This window comes from Neopelma chrysocephalum, unplaced genomic scaffold, assembly GCF_003984885.1.
Source record: "Neopelma chrysocephalum unplaced genomic scaffold, ASM398488v2 Primary Assembly neopelma1_23, whole genome shotgun sequence".
NCBI classification, from domain to species: Eukaryota; Metazoa; Chordata; class Aves; order Passeriformes; family Pipridae; genus Neopelma; species Neopelma chrysocephalum.
Genome location: NW_020897691.1, coordinates 827,081 through 842,565, shown reverse-complemented (window position 1 = coordinate 842,565; position 15,485 = coordinate 827,081). Strand labels below are relative to the sequence as shown.

The 15,485-nt window shown below is 40.2% G+C and overlaps 1 protein-coding gene across 3 annotated transcripts in view; it reads left to right on the top strand.

The window, feature by feature from the left end:
* EFCAB2 (EF-hand calcium binding domain 2) overlaps positions 1–9,662 on the top strand; it is a 32,424-nt gene extending 22,762 nt beyond the window's left edge. For all 3 annotated transcript variants that reach the window (XM_027683793.1, XM_027683777.1, XM_027683784.1), the window contains 5 exons: positions 984–1,056; positions 6,472–6,563; positions 8,225–8,267; positions 8,368–8,434; positions 9,408–9,662. In XM_027683793.1, coding sequence (XP_027539594.1) covers positions 984–1,056; positions 6,472–6,563; positions 8,225–8,267; positions 8,368–8,434; positions 9,408–9,544 — 412 coding nt within the window. In that variant the 3' untranslated portion in view covers positions 9,545–9,662. The remainder of the gene's footprint in view (positions 1–983; positions 1,057–6,471; positions 6,564–8,224; positions 8,268–8,367; positions 8,435–9,407) is intronic.
* The last annotated feature ends 5,823 nt before the right edge of the window (positions 9,663–15,485 follow it).

The following is a 15,485-nucleotide window of genomic DNA, read 5'->3' as shown; positions in this document are numbered from 1 at the left end:
TGCTTGGTGTGCCACATTCAGGGCCTTACTGTTATAAGATTTTACAAAGGTCACTGCTCCTTGTATCTACCATTTTTATTTGGTAATCTGATTTTTCCACCAAATGGAAAAATTCACCACTGGTCAAGATGAAGAAACCACAGAGGTTTGGATTATGGGAACCACCAGCACTTTGAATAGATATTCAAATGTACTTAAATTTCTGTGTTGTTGAATTGGATTGTAAATCACAAGCAGCAGTGGTGCTTCTGTTATTCTGTTTTTAATCATACTGTAAGTCTCACTAAAGCTTTTTTACAGCTTTACAGTACTTTTGTTTCTAATTGTGATTTTTTCATCTTAAATTATTTTGAGGCATTGCCAGTTTGTTCAGAATTTTTTTTAGAGCCTCAGAACAGCTGCACCAGGTTCAGCAGTAAATGCAAGCTATGAATATATTTGCAGCATAAACAGAGTGGGGATAAGCCACTTTGTTGTTCTGTTTGACTGTTTCAGAGCACAGCAGGGACATATCACGGCTGTCTGCTTCCTGACTTTTTGTAATTGTTCTTCAATGCAGTTAGAATTTGTATCTTTATAGCATTTAATGTACACATATATTTTATTTGTTACCTTTCATCTCAGTATGTTTCCAAGTGATTTGTTAAATATATAGATGTAGACTTTACTGAAATAAAGCTTAACAATTAGAGAACAGTAGTTGAAAATTAACTTTCACACAGTACACTGGAACATAGTGGTAAAGAATTTTTTGGGAAAGTCACAAGAACAATTGCACTCTTTCAAAGAGCTCCAGAGTATTTAATGTCTGGAAAAATAGACATTGGTTACTGAAACATCATCTTGAAAGTCCACATGCATATGCTTGTGCATACTTTTGGGCTTGTACATGCATATTCCTACATGCAAACTCTTAACTGGATTCTCCACAGACACTCTTGTATTGCAGACTTATTGACAAAGATGTTCTTTCTTTCTTTCAGAGATATTGGTTGCATTGTCAGGTCGCTGGGTTGCTTCCCAAGTGAGGCAGAACTACGTGAACTGCTTGCAAAGGTAAATGCTTAGATCTTTTGTATTTTTTTCAGTCTTAAACTTGCACAAATTTGGCCCTTCTGCCTTGCTGAGTGGGAAACCCAAGTTCTTTTCCCAGATGTTGGAAGTGTCATGGAAGTGTTTCAAGCAGACAGGCAATCTCTAAGGTTGCCCTGAACCAAACCTTTAGGTTGATGAAGTAACAATGCTGATGGGTTAAAATGAGGAGTCTTTGACTCTCTGTTACCCCAGAGGATCACTGTGACACTGTGCTAAGGTGGAGGAGCATTTATAGAAAATGGATGAAAATTGGTTTTGACTGATGAAAAAGAATGTCCTAAACCTCAGTCAGATGAGGATCTCTAAACCCTAACCATCTCACTCTTCAGGACATGCAATGGACACACAGTGCATGATTAGGTAATAAAAATTAGTTCTTGAGAAGATGTTAAATTCTAAAAATACACAGAGGGAAGGTGGGCCATTTTTTTTCACTGGGTTATTGCTGTCTTATAGCCAGACCTTTCTACTTGCTGTCCTTCATGAGGTCTCTCCCAGTCTTGAGATTTCTCAGTTATAGATAAGTAACCTTGATTACTTAAGCCTGTAAATCAGGCTTCAGGACATAAAACTCCACAAGACCTAGTGGTCCTCCCATTCTCTCACTGATACGCAGTGGTAAGGAAATTCAATGACATTTCTCCACAATCTTTTCCTATACTAATTTTTGTCTCCTTACCCCGTGCTTGTAATAGAAAGGATGATGTGCTGGTGCATTGGCAGGGTATAGCTAATAGATGGGATGAAAAAGTGGGAAAAAGTCTCCACATTCTTTTTGTAAATAGGCGTGCTGCCTTGAGTGGATGATGCTGGAGCTGAGAGGTGGGGTAAGGATTTTTCTCCTTTTCATATGTAGCTCAGTATATTGAGAATTGATCTCTTACTGTTTTCTTCCTGCACCAACAAAAATTTGGATGGTTGCAGTAGTAGTCTCTCCTCAGTAGGCTTGTCTGGTCTCCTGTAGATCAGAATTTAGTGTGACAAATCTTGTGCTAAGTCTTGTGAAAATGACACAGCTTCTTCAGATGAGGAAGTGCAAAGAACCATCAGAGGAGAAAGCTCTTTTAACATGATACTGCAATCTGTCTGCTCTGGTTCTGTACTCTCAGTACCAGATAGTCCCAGCTCCCGCTGACAAACAAGGCAAAATAGAAATTATGGTGCTTAATATAGATTATATTTTTAGTGCCCCACAGTAACTTTTCTTTACAGCAAACGAACAGTACAACTGGCTCAAGATACAGAATTGTGAAAAGGAAGGGGATACTTTGACAACTCCCTTCAATTTCAGGAGAATCAGGAGAGTTTAAGGCCTGCCTCTGCCTTCCAAAGAGATTGGACTTTGTTTTTTTACCCATTTTGAATATTACTGAAAATTTGAGATGAGTAATACATAACAAAGTACAATGCAATGCAGCCACAAGGCAGATGATTCTTGAGATATAACACTGTAACCTGTATGCAAATGTTGATTATAAGGATATTAAAGTACAAATACTGCAAAAATAAAGAATATATTCAAGAGTAATGGTTAACCTTAAAGAACACTAAACTGGAAATCAAATAGCAAAGAACAGTGCCTGTAAGTGAAATCTTGGCATAGGTTTAGTACTAGAAGAACACTGTCTTCTTGTAGAACCCTTCATATATTATGATAATCACAAATACATCTTAGTTTATATAAGATACCGTTATAATTGACTATGGTAATACCATTACATCTTAATCTAGATAAAGTAAAAATTATGTCTGTTAGCTGGTTTGTAACTAAGCTATTTCCCCAGTATTGTTGCCCATTGTAAATGGTGATTCGTTTCTCTTTCTCACATCTTGTGCCTCTTAGTCATCTGATCTTCCTATTAGCCTTATTGTAGTTAAACTAGTGTATGCTGCCATCAAATTATTCATATCTGTAAAATCATCATTCATATAATTGTTATCTCTATAAATTATCATTACTGTCTCCTATATTGCCTTATACTCAGTGTTATACTTAATATCATATCTTTAGGCCTACTTACAAGTTTAAGATTAAATGATAAGCCTAGAGATGGTGAAAGCTAATCTAAGGGTCATTTCAATGTCTGGAGTTTGATACACTACTCTGCCTGGATCACTCTGGAAGATGTTTTTGTTTCTCTGTGACTCAAGTCCCCCAGTGTTACGTGGACAGAAATAGTATGGGTGTGAGAGTAGAGATACAAAACATAATGGGTGCTACAATACAATTATTATGGGAGCTATGGATGAACCCAAAGGAAAGAAATAGAGCAAAACTCACAGTGAACATGCAAATACTGTTATTGTGAAAAAAGGAGAAATTACAGAAAAAGGAAAACAATAATGAGGAATGAGGTGTAGAACAGGAGTGAGCATGAGAAAAAGTAAGAGGATACATATACCTGCAAATCCCAATACTTAATGATTTAGGCAAAATTAATATATTCAATTTATCCACTTATCAATCGATTGTTAGAAATAGGATTAATTTTAATTGTTCAGGATGTTTCTGGGCCTGTGTCATGGTTTGAGCAGGCCCAAAATCCAATTCTGATTCCTAGCCCCCCACCCACATCTCAACCCCATGTGAGATGGGTTTTCCAGACAAAAACACGAGACTCAATATGGGGGAAGGAATATATTACAAAGACTATACAAATAAATACTTATATTATAATACATTGCATATAATCTTAACTTTATATCTATCTCTACCATGACAGTAGTATTTACAATGGGTCCAATCTCTTCTCCCTCCAAATAAAAGTCCAGGAGAGAAGAAGAAGAAAAGACCCCTTCTAGTCTGTCAGCAGCAGGCTCTCTCTAGGCAGCAGGCTCTCTGTGTCTTCTCTTCCAGGCAGCAGTAGTAGTTGCTGGCTCTCTGCCAGCACACACAAGGGGGTCTCCAAGCCCCTCGGCCCTCCGTCCTCAAAACGGGGTCTTTCCGTGGACTACGTAACCCCAGACAAGGTCGCATCACCACGGTCATATCACGAAGTACGGGGGTCTTCGTGACGGTCTGGTATCCTCAGGGGAAATCAAGCCCCTGTGCAGAGCTCCCAATGCTCTGACTCAAAGATGGCTGCCAGCTTCTCTGAAGCCTGGCAGCAAAGGGGGGGAGGGAAAGCCCAAGGTCACCCCCTCCACACACATTCCTTCGGCCGTCCTGGCTTTAGCTCTCAGGACAGTCTGAGCTTCTTGCTCCTCTCTGGAGTGCAGTATGCACTCCAAGACTCTTCTAAGTGAGTCCAATCATCCTCCTCTCTCTCAGAGGAATCTCCAGTGAGTTTGGGGGTTTGGGTTATCCAATTCTTACCCCAAAACTCTGTTCCTGCTGCTGGCTCAGTCCTCTTTCAGGTGCTGCCTTTCTGCTTTCCTTTCTCCTCAGACATCTCTGTGTCTTCCATGCAGCATACTGGCTTATGTTCCTCCTTCTGGTCCTTATCAGCTGGCTCTTTGCCACTGCTCTTCAGACGCTGCTGTCCTTGCTGCTCCGTCACCCACTCGCAGTGGAGAAAACTCCTTCGGCATCTCAGACACAGGCACTTAGTTCAGTTCTGAGTCCCTGCAGCCCCCAACCGGGGGCTGGGGGGGGGCAGAGGCCCCCAAGGGGCCGGAGCCCCTTCTCCTCGTGGCCTCTACAACATGGCCACCTCTTCTTCTTCTCAAGAAGTACTACTGCTTCTTTTCCGGTCTCCAGAGATATGTTTATATTTTGCAGGAGCACTGATTGGGTCAAGCCCCAAGGGTCACCACCCCCTGGGGGTTACCACTTTCAGCTTCAGGGGGAAACCTGGTTCAAACCACTACAGCCTGTAGAGCCTCTGAAAGGGAAGCTGTTTCTTCCATCCTCAGAGGAAACTGAGGTTGCTGATCACCTCCCAGGACTAGGTTTTGCCAGGTGTTTTTTACATCTTTTCAATCAAGCAAGCAGTAATACACATGATTCTGTAATGGTAAAAGGTACCATTTGATATAGCACGAACAGGTTCATTTCCTTGCTAAAGATCCCTTCACTAGGCTCACCAAACAGAAGAAAAAAATGTGTTTTTACAAGCCAATTTCCACTCTAAAGCAAGAGGTGATGGCTGTCTTCTCTTAGTGCCCAAGCCCCTTCAAAAATACTGTAGAAGAGCATGCAGCAGCAGTTGCAGCTCTCCGTTTAAGCAAATGGATGTATCAGGAACCACCCTAGCTCTGACCCAGCTCCCAGGAGGAAGATTCCATACTAGGTGTTTCCTGGCTCAGTTAGAAGATTTCAAATCAGTGCCTATTTGAGCTTTCCTTCGATCTGAGCTGTGTCTCGGAGAGCCTAGCAAGGTGTTGGCTGCTGCCATGTGAGACCTCAAGGCATGCATCCAGTTTCAACACAGACAGGAACAGGCTAGCTCCATTAACAGGGCTCCTTTTGAGAGAAAAACTTGAAATTTTCAGGGAAGGGATGCACCCTGATGACAGGGAGCAGTTTTTACCATGTTGCTTATCTCTTGTGGAAGTATAGGAATGCAGTGAAAATGCTGCTAGAAGTCCCTGATGTATTGGGATTAATCTGTTAATTTGTTTGGGAGGCAAAAGGAAGATTTTCTGTGTGTAGCATTTTATGGACTGCCTTATGACTCTTTTGGACTGCCCTGACTCAGTCTGCCTCTCTGGTCCTGTTGACTCTCTTTGGCTATGAAATATGTAGAGGCAACAAATTCCATCCTTGAGGTGTACTAGACTGGGGCTATGTCCAAGCTAGCCCATTAAATATGCCCTGAAACATCCTTGGGTGTTGAAGCCAGCTGGCACAGAGCAGCTTGTGTCTACCCTGTTAAATCTTTTATGCAGAGTGGCTGCACAAAATATCCTTCCGGAGAAAAACCCTTAAGGTCCCAGCCAGGATCTGCTGAGGGCAATATTGGGTGGCACAGGCTGAAGTCATGCCAGGGAATGTGCTCATGGTTGGCTATAATGGGTGGTCACATTACACTGCTTGGGAATGTTCCAGATCCTGATAGACTTTACTGGTATGAATTCAGTCTGAATGTTTAAACCTCTGCTGAGTTATTGTGGAAGATAAGATCAATTACACGGTGTCCGGTTACTTTGCAAGAATGGTTTTGAAGCACAAGAGGGCAATCTTGAGTTGTTGGAAGTGTCTATAATAGTGGGCCTGTGTTTTTCCTGGGATATTATTTCTTCCTCGAATTTCCTTCTGTTTGATCACAAGCATTTCATTCAGATGTTATGGTGCCCTGTGATATTAAAGACTTGATATAAATATTCAAAGTCTAACTCTGTAATTTTAATGCAAGGACTACCCCAATTTTCTGTTTTTCTGTATCAGTTTGCTAATGAGTGATATACCCTGCGATACTTAAGTTTTATTTTTAGTTAGTAGAAGAAGAAGAAGACGAAGAAGCAACCAAATTCATTCATATAGAAAAATTTCTTCCAGTGATGACAAAAGTACTACTTGACAGAAGGTAATGGAAAGTGAATTTTATGTATCTGTAGTTTATTCCATATTGACAGGGTTGATTCTGAATAAATATATCTACAGAAATTTTATATAACTGGAAGAAGTACAGATTTTTTTTGTAATTTAAGATCAGTTTACATTAGCTAGATATTGTTTCAAAATTACTTTGTCTACATAAAATTGTGTTTTACTGATGATATAAATAATACAAGTTTATAATCATGAATTGTGATAACATGTAGCTTTTGTGTTTTTAATGGGAATCAGAATTAACTTGATATTCAACATGTTTTGTGTATCTCTAAAATGTTTCATATGCAAATTAACGTCATAACTATTACTTTCTCTGAACATATGGGTCACAGTTACTGAGAAGCACAGTCTGTTACAGTGTATTTTAAATAAGTTGTGTAAACCAGCTTCATATTCATGTCTCAAGATGACAGCCAGGTACAGCTGAATGTATACAACTAGCACTCTAAAAGACTGCTGATCTAAAAGTCTCAAACAAAACCACTGTTCATTATACAAAGGTGCATGGAAGTCTTTGCATGTACACAGGAACTTGTGCTATTTTGACATTTGCACTAAAGCAAGATTACTTACAGCAAGATTATTTTCCTTTTAAAGATGGTAGTCAAGGCTTCTGAAAAACTCCATCTTGTCCAATACAGAGAAGTTATTTTGCACACAGAGAGCCTTTGGTAGGAGGGTGTTCTAGACATGAAATAGCTGTGGCTCCACACTGATGTTCAGTCTTTCACACAGTGATGCCTTGGTGCTCTGGGCTCTCTTCTCCTCCTCCAGAACCTCTCCACACAAACATACACACACACAAAAAAACACAAAACCCTACATGCTTTCCCCAGGCTAGTTCAGGCTTGTCAAGACCCACTTTATCTTTTGGGGCACTCTGTCCATGGTTCACTTATCCAAGGGTACATGAGATTTGGATCATAAAAACCAAGACTACTTCTTAGAACATTTGATTTTTAGATAGTAAAAGACTGAGGCGGGTCTGGACAAAGCAATCAAGCGGTTAGAATCTCCCTGGATTCATCTCCTTCTATTTAGTATTCTGGGGGGTTGGTGAGAGTCTGTTGGGATACGGAAGCTCTCCTTTGCTACACAGATCTTCTTTTCCATCTCTGAAATCAAGCACGCATATGCATGCACACATGTGCCCAGTTCTCCCATCTCTCTGAAATTGTTAGTGACAGACCTTTTCTTTTAAAGCTACCAGCCTCCTTTGCTCATCATCGGCTCATTAGACTGCCCAAGTCCCACAGGTGATCTGTTGCCTAGCTACCAGTGTACCTGGACAAAACTTTGTTTTCTTGGTTTGGCCAACTTCTGTGCAGTGCATTGGCTATGTGAGTGATTCAGCTGTTACTGACTCCTGCTAACTCACTCAGCCAGCCCAGACATGCAGAAGCCATTCATCTGGCTCCTCAGCACAAGGGAAGTTAAACAGTAGTACAACAAAAGACAAAAGAGTTAAATACATGGACAGTTCCAAAAAGTCAGGCTCCAATTAAATATTTGATAGAAAAACTTAATAAGTTGTCATAGAAAGTAAGTTTTCCTTTTCCTTTAGTACTCATGTTTTGTCCTTTCAGAACACTGGCAAACAGTAACTTAACTTTTCTGATTCAATGGTTTCAGCTACTGGCCTATTCGAGAAGATGTTCTTCTACATGCATTTGAGGTCTGTAACTAAATATTCAAGTACCTAATTGTCGGGAAGAAGTTGCTGCTTCTTAATACAATATGGTTAAACCCACAGCTTTTATTCTTTTTCTTTAAAGGCTTTGGATGAGAGTAAATGTGGATATATTACTAAAGAGGACCTGGTCAAATATTTGACTGAAGAAGGTAACATGTCTTCTGTAATATCAGTATTTAAATAAAAAGCATTACAATTATATATGGCACCTTGAGGTCCTTAGTCTGTGTGCCAAAACCTGTGGTTTTTGTCTTCAAAGAATACTGTTAATGTGATGAGTGGCTGCAGACTAGGACATTTCACTGGTGAATAATGCAGGGAAAAACATTTATCTGCCTGCTTACAGACATTATGAGATAGATATGATGATGATGATGATGATGATGATTAATTCAATCATACCTGGATATGTTATGATTCTGTGCACATCTCTGTGCTTACTAAGGATGCGACTCTTTTTCTGTCCCCTTGTAAAACTGTAGCTTAGATTTCCAGATGTTTCAGGTAGTTTCAGTGCTCATTCATTCCTCCATTATCTTGATCTTAATTCTAGAGCCGTACACAAACCAAAAGATTCAAGGGCAAGATTTAAGTTGTACATCCTGTAATCCTCAATATCCCTTAAAGAGCCTGCTTTTCTTGCATGGCTGACTCATGCATGCCTGCCTCAAGTACAAAACCTCAGATGGTAACCTAGTTCTCAAAGAGGGATGATGTGGGCCAGAAGCTCCTACAAGAGAAAAACCAGAAGTCTTTCATGATGTAAATACAAGTGCAAGGATAGCCAAATGACAGATAATAATAATATACACATTAGAAAAATTCCTTCTGACAAAAATGGTTGTTTCAAAATCCCCGTGGCAGAGAGGAATAGGCTGTTTTGGAGTCTGTGAACTAGAAGATCAGAAGATCCAGATCCTTTGCCTCCTCTCCCTTAGACTGGTTCACTTGGTGTGCAGGACTTACATTAGCAAAAGTGAAGGAATCAGGTCCTTAGTTTTCCTCCTTTTCTTCTCTGTGTGAGAACCAAAAGGAGATTTTTTCAAGGGAAAAGCAGTATAATTTGCCAGTCCTGGAAAGAATACTTATCATAACAAAGTGTTATTCTCTGCTGTCTTTCAGGTGAGCCCTTTACTGAGGAAGAAATGGAGGAAATGCTCTCCATTGCTCTAGATCCAGAAACAAATACTCTTCACTACAGAGACTACCTTTCAAAGTTGGTAGTAGATGAAGCTAAGATCTTCCCCTTTCATGTTTGAGATGCCTTTTAGTAACAACAGTGAGCTTGGCACATAGTTGAAATATGTATTTTAAAGTATAACAAATCTCAGCTTGTGACTTGCTGCTTATAATTAAAACAAAATCTGTGAAGTTATATTTCCTTGGGTTCTTTGTGTGTGTATATATATATATATATATATATAAATATATTCACACTTGGAAAAAGAGCTCTTGACAGAAATATTGTGTAAGGTCTGGAAAAGAAATCATGGAATTTGGTTGGAAAATAACAGGAAAAATAATGTTAATGGAGTCAAGAAATTACTTTACAATTGCTTTTGAAAAACTAATGGAAAAAGAGACCTGTGGAAGCAGGTAACAAGTGGGTGAGTATCTTAAGATGACTAATACTAGTAAGATAAAGCTTTTATACTTAAATGTAATCCTTTTTTGTGTTTAGCTAATCAGGCACCAGGTAGGGTACACCTTTTGAAATAATATAATAGATAAAATAAGCTGTCTATTTCTTGTGGTTTTCAAATATTTTTGTTTTGTTTACCATAAGCAATTGAACTGGACCAGTTAGTTCCATTTTATATTACTAACCTACTGACATATGCTTCCATATTTTTTCCTTCCATTTTAAACATGCAGGTAAGATTCCAACCATTGCCATAGTCAAGTTTACAGACGAAGTAATCCTTGAGAACATTTCTGTTACTATAGGCAATAAACAGTTCCCCTTTCATAACCAGTTTGAAACTCAGTAATTTCAAGTCTTCAGAACTTAGGATCACAGGACGGGAATTTGATTTTCATAAACTGAAGCACCATTTTTTGAAAGATGTTACTGTAGAATAGGTGTCTCAGCTTTCCTTGCTAGCAGACCACAACAGACCTCACAGCTCTTCTCATTTCTAGTTTAATAATTTTCTTGACTGTTACTGTACTGCTCATCCTTAACTTGAGTTCAAGTTCCTTCCCCTCGAGTTCTTGCCTTGTACATCATCTTCTAACAAGTGGCCAGCAGTTACCCTCAATTGATGAGGTCTCAGTTTGTAGAAGATTCGGTGGTCTGGTCCTCAGGGGCACCATCTTGCACTTTGTACTCCACACCTTCCACCCCATTTGTTTTTCTACTCTCTATCAAGTTTGCTTTCCTCCTGTAGTGTCCTACCACCCCTCTGTCTTAACTGCATATCCCAGCTCTGTGTCATCCACAGACCCACAGCTGACGAAATCTGGGGAAGACTGACACATAGAGGCACTGAGTGCCTTACCCCCGTCATGCCCTTCTAGTGGCAGAGCTGAGAACAGAGACAGGACTCCTCCTCATGTCAGGGCTTTTGCTTTACCTGTTTGTTTCCCTTGAGCTGGAAGCTCAGACAAGCTGTTTTCATGTATAGCTGCAAGGGAGCTGCTGTGCTTCACAAAGAAAAGATTGGCATGATCTAAATGTGGTGATGGAAGCAGTCTGAAACAGATCATTTTTTAATTCAGTTTTTGCTTCTCTAACCCAAGTTGTCTTTCACTGATATTTTCTTAAACAGCAGGGCAACTAAGAGTTAATGCAGGTAGACAACATTTGCCTAGTTCTAAGCTGGGTTTCCATCTGGGAAACACTGTTGCACTGGTCCAAAGACTCTGCAATGCACTCTGATTAACACATTTACTGTGTGTTTCACTTCATTGTCAGAAAGAATGAAAACCAAAGGCAATCATTGGTGTTATACTGGTTGAAGATACAAGTTTTTGAAGATTAAAGCAAGTGCAACAAAGACCCATTAAGAAAAACATTTATTAGCCTTATTCAGGCTCTCTTAGGAAGCTGAAATTATTTTCCCTAGATGAATTCTTCTTCCATTTGATATACAGTGTGTTATACTGGATTTCTGACCAGCTGGTGGGAGTACAAGTTTCATTCATATTCTGCAGTCTTTGAGTCCTTGTCAGCCTCATCTGTGATGTCAAGCAGGAACATGCTAGTTTTGGGATGTCATCTCCTAGCTCCCAGTACTCCACAGAGAACACAATTCGTTTCTAGTAGTGCTGCCCCAGAGGCCACCTCAGCTGATGTTGTGTCAAATCAGGATGTCCATCTACAACACAGTTAGAATTCATAGTGTAGATAGGTTCTTAAGATACATCCTTTTATGATATATATATTTTTTTAACCTACAGTCCTCAAATGCAAGGGAAGAGGGTATTCCGGCAAATGATTGTGTCTGAATTTATCATCTAGCATCTCCTCCAGCCTGGTCTTCTTATGTCTGTCCTCAAGAAAGATATGTGCAAACAGGACAGACAAAAGCAAGTTGCAATCTTCCCTTTGGTCATAAGCAAGCAAATTCCATTGCCTAGAGAGTTTCCAAACTGGGGGTGAAAGAATTGTCAAGAACTAATCTCAGACTGTAGGATCCTAAAAGCTGAGTGCTCCCTACCAGCTAGGATCACATAGCAGTGATCTGACCTGCTCATGAAGGGGCTGCCCCACGGGGCACCCCAGAGGCAGCTGCGCAGTGGCCACACATGACTATCCCCTTGCCTGTGTCTTTCATGACTTGCTAGCCCATGCTGTGCCCACCCATTTCCCCATGGTGGTGGTAGGCTGCATAAGGGGACTCTTCAAAGGTCCCTGGGGTGAGTTCTCTGAGTGCCCTGCATCTCTGTGCTCCCTGGGGACGAGCAGGGACCCAAATTCTAGGGGAAGGTAGAGGAGACTTAGGGAACCATTTTGCTGTAGCTAAAACCCTTCTTTGTTTCCAGATTTGAAGGGGAAAATATGTTACTTTGTCCTCATCTTTGAGGCAGACAAATTGAACTGCTGAGTGGTATTGAGCTATCTCTTGCTACATGACTCTCCTTGCTGGCTGTTTTGCCTCTTCCCTCAAGATCAGGAACCAAGATAAGGAACTGGATCACAAGAAGAAGTCTAGGGAGGAACCAGCCTAGCACCTGGACTAAATCCACACAGGGAAGTAGAGCCAAGGCTTTGAAGAAACTGGGGAAGTCAGAGGGTTTTTGACCTAGTTGAAGGAGGGAGAGGGAAGGGAACTCATTATCCAGATGTAAAAAAGAAAACAAAATTAAAAGCAAAAGAAGAAATCAAAGAAGCAAACACTGGAAACCATCTACAAGTACAACTGAATTAACAGACTGTTTACATCACTGCTGTGAGTTGTAGGCTGGACAAGACATTACTTGTTTAAAACTTTAGGTAGGTTCAGCTGTGTCAGGGCTGGTATATAGTGGATAGTGGAGACCTTCTCCTCCATCTTACTGATACTGGGGAGAAATTCATCCAGCTGCTAAACTTGTATTTGGGAGTCCCATTGCTCATATTCCAGGTAATACATTGCTTTTTATGTTTCCTTCATCAGCTTTGAAGTTGCTTCTTCAAAACAGTTGTCTGTCTGCTAGTGACAGTCCCATATATATGCACACCTGAAGACTTCAGTATTTTACCACTGCGTTGCGTACCAACATGGTATTTACAGTTCTTTTAGACTCTCCACTGACTGTGGGAGCAAGCAGAAGTTGCAGGACTTCCACCACCAAAACGCTTAAAGGGCCAGCATGAGACCTGGGACTCCAGGAAAAGAACTGGGCTGTTCACCTGTGCATCTCCACTCATGTTATCACAGAAGTAAGAGCCTCTAAAATGTTCAGGCTCTTACCTCTATTCAGGGAATAAGAATTTGCTATATTTTTTTTCCTTCTTTCTGTTGTTTGTCTGTCTTTTCTCCTGATTCTCTTATATGTTGTTTCATTAATCCAGTTGCATGATAGCCTGTGAGGACTGAATACACTCTTATCATTGTGTGAAAGGGGTAGTGTAGTCTTGACAATAAGGCACAAGGTTGGTAGGCAGGTTCATTCTAGACTTTGTGAGAGGTATTGGTAAGTCACACAGTCTCTCCCTAGCTGAACTTTCCATCTAAAAAGTCAGTGTAATTATAAGGAATGGGAGACAGGGAGTATCTGTCTTGCCTACCCGGACTGTTGACTTTTTGTATTGCTAATTCTGATGTTTGCACAGTGTCTAGTACTATGAAGTTCTGATCAAAATCAATGCCTACAGACCTCGCTGTCACATAATTAATAAAGGTCTCAGCCTTCAAGTCTTTTGTTCCAGACTGTACATTCAGCTCACAACTTCTAAACAGGTCAGTCTACTGCAAGTATGTTTGTTTTTCATTGAACACCACTCTGTTTCATAGTGTCTCATGGCATGATAGGTTTGACTATAAAACTAACTACTGAAACATCTGGTCTTATTATTGGAGATTTTTTTGGGCAGGTCAGTACTAGGCATGGGGACTATGGTGATTTAAAAGCTCAATAAAGATGTAGGTTGAAACAAAGCAGATTCTCCTGTTCAACCTATTTTGAACCCTGGGGCTACTATTAGGCTTAGTGTAGTTCTGAAAGCCAAGAAAGTGTTACTCATTATACTCAGAAGATTGATCACAGCATTTATGTCCTGAGGCTCAAATCCTGAAGTCCTTATTCAGACAGAACTCCCATTGACTTCAAAGGGAGTTCTGTCTGCAGAAGAGCTTCAGAAATAGTGATGCACTGGCTCACAAGGCACTGTAAAAACCTGTTAGTGTTTTTAATGAAGCCTGATCTGTGGAGGATCTAACAGAGATATGCAACCAGCAAGCAGCTTGTGTCATTGAAATGCCCAAAACTGTAAAACTATGGCCACAAGGAGTTAATTGTTGTCTATAGCAATGCAAGCAAGAGTCAGTGAGAGTCAGCAGTCAGAACTACTACATATTGTTCAGAGCACAAAAAGTAAAATCTAGGGATGCCACTGCATGGAAATGTAAAGTCACCTCTTCCTGCTGTTACCCTGGAAGCGCTGCAGCCTTAAAAACACACACTTGTTGTGTCTGTGATTTCATATACTATACCTATTCCTTTTATCCTGAACTCTATTTCTTTTAGAAGCCTTTTAGAAGATGCTTCCCTGCTGCAAATACCTGCCTAAATGAGAGCATGAAAGAAAACAGTTTGAAATAAGATATTTCATGTAGAGGAAAGCCTTTGAGTATTTGCTGTCAACAGCAGTCTCTTTCCTGCTAAGACAACAGCTTCCCCCAGTGCAGAAGGGGTCCTAAGATGGCCTTATGTTGTCAGCCATGTCTTCCCCTAGACACCACTCTAGTGATGAAAACAACCAGATTGGAGTTCTAAGGTTTTCTAGAGGTGTGATTTTGGAGCTGATAATGCGAGAATTTGAAGCTCTCTGAGATCTTCCATATTTGCAAGTGATCCCAGTTTTCTGCATTACAATAAATTTTACAGTAATGGAATGTTAAGGATGTATTATGGTCCAGATGGAAAGTAGCAAAGACTGAAATTTAACTTCATTTTAATCCATAGTAACACAGCCAAGAAAAACTAGTAGTGCAACTTTAAGGACAACTTCCTTGGAACACCTTTTTGCATGGTGATGTTGTACTCAATATTGCAGAGATAAAATTAAAAAAAACCCCTACTGTAGTCACTTTTCATATGGTCTGAAGTTGTTGCCTTGAGAAGCAATGCCATTCTTCAGAGCTCCCCGGATACAGAGGTGCATGGAAATTCAGCTCAAATTTAATGGAAAACTGAGAACCTGTCTCTAGTTCTTTGGGCATTGTCAAGGTTGTAGAGATAGTTTGTTATGCTAAATATGATGTTCTACCATCTTCGAGATCAGTAGGGGAGAACTTTTTGTAGGAATTTGTATAACCAGGAGTGGGAAGAAGACCACGCTAAATACAGGGCCCTCGACTCGACTGATTCCAACAAAGAAAAAAGGAAAGAAAGAAGGAACGAAGAAAAGAAGGCAAGAAAAAAGGCAAGAGGGAAGGAAAGAGGGAAAGAAAGAAAAAAAGAGCGAGAGAGAGAAAGAGAGAAAGAAAGAGAAAGAGAGAAAGAAAGAAAGAGAGAAAGAGAGAAAGAAAGGAGAGAGAAAGAAAGAGAAAG